At 28.3% G+C, this 10545-nt stretch overlaps 1 protein-coding gene across 1 annotated transcript; it reads left to right on the plus strand.

Annotated features, from left to right (window-relative positions):
- The first annotated feature begins 3846 nt into the window (after window positions 1–3846).
- On the plus strand, window positions 3847–10545 carry LOC130805116 (alkaline ceramidase TOD1). The gene is made up of 4 exons (XM_057669767.1): window positions 3847–4081; window positions 4163–4360; window positions 4877–5437; window positions 9694–10545. The coding sequence occupies exons 1-4, from the start codon at window positions 3847–3849 to the stop codon at window positions 10041–10043; spliced, it is 1344 nt and encodes a 447-aa protein (XP_057525750.1). The 3' UTR covers window positions 10044–10545.

Here is a 10545-nt window from a genome sequence, read left to right on the forward strand (position 1 = left end):
CTAATTTTGTCCCCATAAGGAGTATGATGCATGCTTTTTCAGTGCCTTTAATTAATTTTGTTGTTACTGATATAGTATTGATATTTTCCTGAAGCAATTTTAAGTTTGAAATATATTCTCGATTTTTCAATATCATATGTGTTGCTCCACAGTCCATGAGGCAATGAAATGTTGATTCATTTACTGACATTTCCTTTTTTAAGACAAGAGAACAAAAAAAAATTTATATTATTAATATAAAGCCAAAATACTCAATACAAAAACATAACTAGAGAATTACAACTTATCAAATTAAAAAAAAAAGGAAAACAAGTTAGAGAAGCAAAAAATGCATCTAGTCATCTCGAAAGATATAATTATCTTTTTCTTGGGGATCAAGTTTGTGGAGATTTACATCCTCATTAAAGAAATCGGAGACATCTAAGGTAGGCCCAGATGTACTTGCTTCATTTACAAAATTTGCTTCTGCCCTTTTTCCTTTGTTTTTCTGAAAGCTTGATATAAATCCACTAAATGTTTGGCGGTACGACAAGTTTGCCCTCAATGTCCAATCATGCCACATCTATTACATGTGCTTTTGTGTTTCTAGATTTGTTTAAAATTATCATTTTGGGGGGAAAATATATTTCTTTCATAAATGTGGTTACGTCCGTGGCCACGACCACGACCACGGTCATAGAAATTTCCTTGTTCAAAAGTATTCATGCCGCTTTTTTCGTGATATTTTTCACGACCTCTGCCTCTTATGAAATTGTTCCCCCGACCTCGATGGCGTACATGCCTCTCAATCATATTTGTCTCATTAAAGGGCATAGACCCTACAAGTCTCCTGTTGTGATTTTTTAATAATAATTCTTTTTTTTGTTCCGCAACAAAAAATGTTTTCAGCAATTTATGATATTTCTTGAAATGTCTTTCACGATATTGTTGTTGTAACAAAATGTTATTTACGTGAAAGGTTGATAATGTTTTGTCTATCATTTCTTCATCTGTTATTAGTTGTCCACAATAGACTAATTTTGATTTTATCAGATAAATGGTTGAATTATAATCACTAATTTATCTTAAATCTTGAAATCTTAACTCTCGTCATTCATCGATGGCCTTTGGGAGAAGTACACTTTTATTATGGCCAAATCTTTCATTTAGCTCTTCCCAAAGTAATTTTGGGTCTTCATAATTGGTGTATTCGTGTTTGAGACCGTTGGTTAAATGATGTCTCAAAATTGATACAGCTTTTGCCTTATCTTCCACAATTTTTATGGGATCTCTTTCAATACCTGTTCCTTTGTCGACAGGATTAAGTTCAATTATTGTGTATAATAAACTTTTTCCTTTTAAATATAATTTGACATCTGAAGCCCCATTGTATGAATTGTTTCCTGTTAATTCCAAGGCATTGAATTCTCTCTTTTTGAGATCAACCATTATTTTCTTCAATTGAGAAAATGATAAGGTTATTTAATGATTTTGTGTATCATTAGAGATATTAAACCATATTAGTATTATCTCCCCTTGATTCAATATCTCAGATATAACAAGCACAATATAATCATATTAATAGATGATTAAAAAAATACAAATTGCAAAAAAAAAATTACAAGGTTTATAATTTATTTTTGGATAATCAGGTAGAGCATTAGCGCTACGAGTAATACAATTAAGCTCATAATGATAATGAATGCTTCTAGTATTTTACTTATATTGTCGGCAATTGGATTGAGGTGGGAGTTTGAAGATGTATTGTTTGCCATGGATGGTTGAAGGAAGAAGATGAAGAAAGAATTTAACGGGTTAAAAAAAATTTATTTATTGCGTTTGGGATAAGGTGTGAGTGGTGTGTGTGTTTTTGACGGGTAAAAGACCCTATTTATAGGGGGTAAAAATACCATTTTCATATTTTATCTCAAAGTTTAATAAAAAAAATGTGGTAAATAAATAGAGATTATGAAAAAAAAATTATTTATTTTTATTTATTTATTTATTTTTTGGTTAATGATTATTTTGGTTCAGAATCAAACCCTTAACGTTTTACTTAAATTATAATTTTTAGACCACTATGACATTCATCTAAGGGTGATACTTTTACAATTAAAAAGGATTTTATGTTATGTAGAGCTAATTTTATCATGTGTGCTAATAATCTGTGTTATTGGTAAATTAAGACAACTTATTATTATTGAGTTTACAATGTTAAACAAAATAGAATCAAATAACTTAATTTTTTGAAATTTGTTTATTAATGATATGTGTGTGTGTGTGTGTGTATATATATATATATATATATATATATATATATATATATATATATATATATATATATATATATATATATATATATATATATGTATATATATAAGGATGAAATTAAATTTTATAAGTTTATTAAGCGATTATATACGTATAAATATATAAAAGTTTGATGTATATAATTTTATAGACTAAAGTAAAAGCAAAAACGAACATAAAAATTAAACGATATTATTAAGATAAATTATTTTATGGGTTAATAGTCTGAAAACGTTTACTACTAGTTCCTTCGCTTTCGTCATTTTTCCTTTTATTATTACTTTCTTGTGGTACCGCAAGATCATTAGTAGGTTAGACTGGTGGGTTATCAGTAGGTTGTGGTGGCTGATTAGTAGGTGGTTGTGTTGGTGGATTAGTTGCATTATTGGGACTTGACATTGAGTTTTCATTTACAGGAGTATTATTTGGATTATGTCTTCGTAGTTGGTTTGAACCACTACTTGCTGGGTTGGTAGTAACATATATACAATTTTCTTCATGGATAAAGTATAGAACGGTGTTAGTATCACCTTGAATAATAATATTGATACCGTTTGATTGTTGGTCCATAGTGTGGCTAAAAAAAATGTGTTATAATGTTTGGAGAAGAAAAAAAAATATTACCTTCTTGGATTTTTATTGAAAGCGAAAAAAATGATGTTGATAACGTGTTAAAAGATAGGAAGAATATAAAGAGAAAAGTAGTATAATGGATTGATAAACTTTTTAAATCCTTCTTTTAGTCTTTGGGTAATAAAGAATCTTGCACATATATATAGTGCAAGATGCCTACAATATTACAACAATACAACTATTCATGAAGATAGCATTTTTCATCCCAATACATTCACATGAATTGTCATATCACTTGTAATAGCATTGTTATTATAATCTAATTGATGACATAGTGGCATGATCTTGGATGAGGGTGTTTAATAGGTCGCGCTCCCATTTTGAGCCCTTATCCGGCTCGTTTTTAGAAGGGCTTTGTAAGGGCCAGGCCGAAAACGGGTTATATTATAATTAAAATGAAGTGAGTTATAAAAAGGCTCAATAAAGGCCAAAAACAGGCCTTTGTAAATAACATAATTAATATATAATTTAAATATTATAAATGGCAATGTCAATAAAATTATTAATAATTTTCAATTTAATTATTATAAATGATAATTTAATTGTTATAAATTGATAAATAGGGATTAAACTAATTTTTAATAGTAAAAATGGGCCGGACCGGGGTTTCAAAGCCCGGCCCATTTAAAGTGCATATTAATTATAAAGGGCCCTTATCCGGCTCAGCCCACATTTACTTAAGCCTGGCCCGGCTAATATTTACTTAAGCTCGGTCCGGCCCTTACCCCGGCCCATTGAACACCCCTAATCTTAGAGAATTTTGGTACTTAATTGGATTAATTGTTATCATAAAGCTTTGTCATTGTTGTTATTGTTGTCTATAAATGTAGACACATTTGCATTACTAATACTTGGTAACTGACCTGTTTGTTGTGGCGCTCCAAGAGTAGGTTCAATGTTGTAGCTTCATCTCCATTGCCATCTATGCCTTTCTTACTACAATCAAAGCGGTTATGTCTCTCTTGTTGTTACCTCTTTACTTCACTTTTCCTAGCCTTGTATGTATCAATCTCTCCAAGCTTTAAATGCGTCCTACTTCGTGCTGCACCTTATGATCCAATTCAATCCCCTCTTTTTACTTACCCTTCTTCTTATGGTGAACACAAACATGCCTTTCCTACTCTTCGCACATCCTGTTCTTCCCCTGTTTTTTTCTCAGGTAAAACTCATTCTTCTCTCTTTTCAAGGACCTTGACATTTTTATGGTTTATTTAGTTATGTTTTTTTTGGGTTGTGTTAGATTACCCATCTGTTTTTACGGAGGTTCAACAATGTTGTCAAAATTGGACCAATTTTTCATTGAGTTACAAGCAAGGAAAGGCTGGCACATTTGGTGGGAATTTAAGCTTAGAGATAAGGATTTCTATCTTGGATCAATTACAACAAAAGATGGATTTTCCATGTGGTTTCTTTCATCCATATCCTATCAATATTAATGGTTAGTATTCGATGTGGAATCTCAAGGATATATATATATATATATATATATATATATATATATATATATATATATATATATATATATATATATATATATATATATATATATATATATATATATATTACATCTAATGGAATTGAGTTTACAAATGTTCTTCCGATCTTGAAATTATCACTTAAATGTCAAGGAATCAATTCAATCAAAAGTTTAAATAGATGATTAAGCCCTAGAATGTGTCACATGCTTTCATACGCCCCCTTTCACACGATAGTCTTTTAGGCCGGAAGTGTGAATGCAGTACATTTTCTTTTCATACTTAGTGCTAAATATTCCACTTTAAATAAGGAGTGACTGAGATTCGAATCTATGACTTCTTATCACACTGGCTTATGATATTATATCAAAGAACTAGTCAACAAAAATCTTAAACTTATGGTTGAGGCCCTAAAATATGTCATATACTCATTAAATTCTTGTTTTCTTAACAAATATGGTATATTTTGTGGTTTTCAGATAAAGCAGAGATGGAAAAGTGCAAAGACGTGGTAGTAGTTTCAGCTATATTTGATGATCATGATAAAATCCGGCAACCAAAAAGGCTAGGCTCTAAGACTCTAGATATCACTTGTTTCTTCATGTTTGTAGATAATGTTACATTGAAAGGGCTAATTGATCAAAACTTATTTTCAAAAGAGACAATTAAATATAAGATTGGTGTATGGAGGCTACTAATTGTTTCCACTGAAGGGCTATATCCAAATCCAGCCATGAATGGCGTAATACCAAAGTACTTGGTTCATAGGCTTTTTCCCAATGCTAAGTACAGCATTTGGTTGGATGGTAAATTACAACTTGTGGTAGATCCTTTGCTTTTGATTCATTCTCTTGTTATCAAGGAAGATGTGGATATGGCCATTTCAAAGCACCCCTTTTTTATGCATACCATGGAAGAAGCTATGGCCACTACAAGATGGAAGAAATGGTTGGATGTAGAAAAAATAAGGGTGCAAATGGAAACTTATTGTGAGAACGGGTTGCGTCCTTGGTCATCAACCAAGCTGCCTTACTCATCAGGTAAATCATAACGTTTATTAACTTTTTGGTTTTATCTTGGTTTTATGCTTGCTATTGTTTATTTTTCATTGCATATTAGGAAATACCGTACCTTACCATAGCATCATACTCGGTAAATTCTGCTTATAAAGCAAGGGTCCGGAAGAAGATGACGAATAAATCATATCTGTAGCCCCTCCTAAAAAGTTAGGAGGAATGTGGTCAATTAAACCCAAAATAGCTATAGAAATAGAGGAACTATAATCGACACAATGAAAGAAAAGGTAGCAATTTGGAGAAATACATGAATTCTTTTAGTTTTTGATATATACTCTCCCTATCCTTCTGAAATAACACCATTTAACTCAAAAACCCTCACTTATTTGAGTTAAATAATGCTATCTCAGAAGGACAGAGCAAATAACAGATTTGAAGAAGAGGATTTTGAAGTTAAGGAATTTAAAAGGATTAGTTATTTATTTATTTTTTATGACTAAATTTCTTAAAATTATGAAGATTTGAAAAAAAAAAAAAATAGTAAACACCAAATTTCTTGTCTTTCCCTTATAGACAAATAAGTGAAATTTTTTTAATCAATTCTTCCCCTTTTTCTCCTTTTCATTTCCTTTTGTTTTCCTTCTCTCCTAAATTCTTACTGAAACATAATAATATTAGTATATACGGAAAAATATAAAGAAATTCAACATTCTAAATGTTGTATTCGAGAAAGTATAAGAGGATTTAGTTTAGTATACAAGGAAAACATGAAGAAAATTATCATGTAATTAGTGTATAGATCCTAATTAATTCAATACGTAGTTTGTGTATGTGCTTAGACTTATGGTATATAAACCCTTTTTTACAATAAAATGACAAACACTCAGAATCTGAATTAGGTGAGGTTGTATGATATCATGTTTTAACAATTAAAAAGTGTAATAAATAGGATCGGTGATTTAGGTGTTGTTCATAAAAGAAAAGTATAAAGGCGAAGCGTAATTAGCACCAAAGATTAAAAAGGATTTGTAATCAATTTTTTGCTTCAAAACAAAGTTTTAAGACATCCCTTTTCACGTTTAATATTAGTATATCTGGAGAATTAGTACATGTAATGAGTTGTAAGCTATAATTTTGGATATACCTTTTAACCTAACTCAAGCATAAAAGTAAGCTTACATTGCCATACATTTATCACTATGCTAATTGTTAATGAAAGGGGTCCCACTTAATAAAAAAAAAAAAGGAAATTTTCTTGATAAAAACTATAATAACTCATTGATGAGATGTGATTTAGTGAATAAAAAGAATTTTATGTGGTTATCTTTGTTAAAAGTAATAGAAAATAATTTAAAATGTTTTAAAAAAACTAAATTGTACTCCTATTGTTTTAAAAAAAATTTCATTCGTCATTTTAAGGTGTTTTATTTATTATTTTCATAAAATTTTTTTTTATGTATATTACAAATTTTAGACCAAAATAACTTTATTCATCTTCATTTCTATATTTCAAAAATGTTTACGGTAACCACATATTTTCCACTAATTTCATTTTAATATTTTATATTTCTTATAGTTTTCACATGTTACCCATAACTTTATAAAAATATTTTTTTGTTAGTTGTAGTCATCATATTCTTTCACCAACTCTTTTTAAATATTTCTTAATGTTTATAGTTCCTATTTTTTTCTCCATAAAATTTATTATCAATAAAATAATGTATTCACCATCTAAAAGATTTTATTTATCATAACTCTCGTGGACATTTCTTATGGAAATTTCATTAAGAAACAAAGAGAGTAGCAAATATATAAAATGGGAAATTTTTATTTTTTTAATGCACTTAATACTTATACAAGTTTTCCCAATCTTTAGTACATCTAGCATAATATTTTATACAATTAAAAATTTATTATGCAAATTAAAATTCTGGTAATTCGAGATCCCATTTGCCAATTAGAGATAGCTATCCAAATTCCAAACTATTTTTAATATCTTTTAAGTGAATTATTTAAAAATTATATATTAATTTACTCAATAAATTAATAAACTTATTGGCTGGTGAGACCTTAGAGAGGTAGAAAAAAGATAATTCAACTTCACTGAAGATGGATTTCAACGATAAGGAAAATTAGGAGTTATCAGTATAAAAACTCGTATAATACACAAATTTCTTAATATTAACATATATAAGCATTTGATTTTTAACAAAAAAGTAACTTTATTGTCGTTATGAAGTTCAAATTCTTCCAATATACTGTAATGATCATATAATATTAATACAACAATTTGTTATTAAACCATTGAATGCCAACATTAATTCAATTTTACATATATAACTTAATAAAATTATTATAAAAACAAAAATAAACATCAAATATGTTTAAATTAAAAATTACATTAATTTACAATTATTTCCTTTTCATAAAAACTTACTGAAATAAATTATTAAAAATCTATATCCTTTTCATCGATTAGAATAGAGTATAAATAGAATTAATTATTTTTAGGTATAAATTTTTCTCTAATATTTGAATATTTATCTTAAAACCTCTGATATTTTACTCTATGGATAATCTTATTAAAAGAGTGTCATGTTGAATTTGACAACTATTTTAATAAGTTGTATTATGAATGTGAACATTAATTCAATTTTACATTTATAATTTGATAAAAATATTTAAAAGCAAAAACATTAAATATGTTTAAATTAAAAATTACATTAGTTTACAATTATTTCCTTTTGATAAATACTTTACTGAAATAAATTATTAAAAATCTATTTAGATAATCTTATTAAAAGAGTGTCATATGAAATTTCTCCCCTTACACGTAGCGATTCTCAAACCCAGCCTTCTCTTCAAAAAGTTGTCGACCAAAGCTAGGAAAGGATGAGAACACTATAAATTAGAGAACACTGTCCCATTAAAATGCACACTTTTGAAAAAGAATCACATAATTATTGCGACTAGACGTAAGCTTAAACCAATTTGTGTTCTCTAAAAAAAAAAATTAGTTCAAAATAGCGAAGCTCGTACAAATTATTGCTTCGGTAATCTGTGTTCAAAACAATTTGGTACATATTACCAACATACTACTATGTTTTAAATCTTTTATTATTAACAGTATGCAATAGAAATATTATTGGAATGATTTACCTCACATTGACAAATTAAAGATGATATGCATATTTTATAAGTTATTAAAGTCTTTCATCCCATTGTCTATGGTTATGAGATTGTATATATCTCTTTATTGACTTATAAACTGTGTGCAACTCGTATTTTTCCATTAATATATGACATTTTCAATAAATCCAGCCTAATTCAATAATTATATAAAAATAAATAAAATGGAAAAAAATATAAAAAGATAAAAAAAAATATAAATGAAAGAAAAAAAAACCATCAAGTTTCTGATCAGAGGAAGATTAAAGAATATAATCTGATCATCGATTCGACTAATTTAGCAAATTAGGTACCCAACAATTCGTGTTTTTTAGGAGGTATTGTTTCTTTATTACACTTTTTCTCTAGACTAGACTAGACTATTAGCATTTTGCATTTTTAAAAAATTTGTATTTTCTCATTTTTTAATGTTATTTTTATTTAGAATATTTTACTTTAAAGAATGAAAATTCTAACTAAGATTTGTGAATGATATATAGAATATAAAATGGAGTATATATTAGGTAAGATCTCGTTAGATTCATTTTAATTTATACTTTATTATCATATATTTTTTATAATTTTTTATGATGTGTATTAGAAATATCGAAGTTCGAAAATTACTTTGAAAACTTTGCAAAAACTAAATGAGAATAACAAAAAGGAACAAAGGTAGTATGTAATTGGTGAAACTTTAGTCCAACATCAAGTATTGTGTTCTCTATGACGAACTTTAAACTTATCTTTTATCGAAAAAATTTTATTTGTTGGTGACCTAAATTATAGGTCCTTCAGTGACGTGATTGTACACGTAGTTAGCTCTGACGTGGTTGTACATGTGGCAGTACATGTAGCCATACACGTGACTTATCTTTTGATTTTTTAATTACCTTTTATTTTAATTTAACGTCATTAGTTTAGGAATCCAGCCTAAATGATATACTATAAACAAATTTCAAAGTTCATCCCAGCGAATATAATACTTAACATTAGACATGTTAATTATCTAACTAATTTTGACCAGAACAGATTAATTAGACGTATCATTTCGACACTTCACATTAAAAGTTTTTCTTTTGATATTTTCACACTTTCTTCCTCTGTAAAAAAAGACGTGCCAGATACAGCCATGATATTACGGAAGCATGGAGTTGGAAGCAATTTGTTTTCATGCCTAATGTTCAATGAGTTAGACGCCTTTAATCATAGAGATCAGCTTGCGTTTGCGTTTGTGAGAGACAAAATGAAGCCTAAAATTAAAATAAATATGTTTGAAGTGGAAGTTTTTGAGCAGATTGTTTTGGAATATCGCCACACTTTAAAGCGTAGAGTTTCTAACTCCATTGCAACCAGTGCAAGTCAACATAAGATCGTCAGAGCTCGACGTGATATTTCTGAGGAAACGATGGGTCTTGGCAAGTGTTTTGATTATTTTGTAGAGATGTGGGGTGAATCTCACTGACATTTTGATTATTTTCCTTCATTCGTTAAATTATTTGATTCATTTCTTGTTAAATAATGGAAAAATATCAAGATAATATCTATACAAATTAAGAGTATATACATAGTAGATGTATTTAATCGATCAAGGAAATACTTAAATAGTGTATATACAAAATATCAAGCTACATTTGCCTTATATTGCATTTTTATAATATTGTAGTTATATAATGTACTGTTTTTGTTGTTTATGTGTTGACGAGGATTTGAGAAAGAAATCAATGCAAGAAGAAAGACCCCAAAATCTATACAAATGGGTCAAGTTTTTTTTTTAAAAAAAAAAAAATGCAGTTCGAATAAGCTCAGAGTGGACTCAACTTTCACGCATCTCTTACCAAAGTCAACTTGCCTTTTCTCATGGTTTTGTATTATTTAATTTTGGTTTTTATTTTTTTTTTTTGTATTTTTATATGAAGAATGATTGGGTTATTATTAAGTCTTCTAGCCCTTGTTTAGTTTATGTT

Source organism: Amaranthus tricolor, chromosome 2 (genome assembly GCF_026212465.1).
Source record: "Amaranthus tricolor cultivar Red isolate AtriRed21 chromosome 2, ASM2621246v1, whole genome shotgun sequence".
NCBI classification, from domain to species: domain Eukaryota; kingdom Viridiplantae; phylum Streptophyta; class Magnoliopsida; order Caryophyllales; family Amaranthaceae; genus Amaranthus; species Amaranthus tricolor.

Bases quoted from the DNA above. Each gene is read 5' to 3' on its own strand.
- LOC130805116 (XM_057669767.1), top strand. From the start codon at position 3,847: ATGCCTTTCTTACTACAATCAAAGCGGTTATGTCTCTCTTGTTGTTAC. The intron at 4,361-4,876 runs GTTAGTATTCGA...TGTGGTTTTCAG, and splicing joins ATATCCTATCAATATTAATG to ATAAAGCAGAGATGGAAAAG. The intron at 5,438-9,693 runs GTAAATCATAAC...CTGTAAAAAAAG, and splicing joins CAAGCTGCCTTACTCATCAG to ACGTGCCAGATACAGCCATG.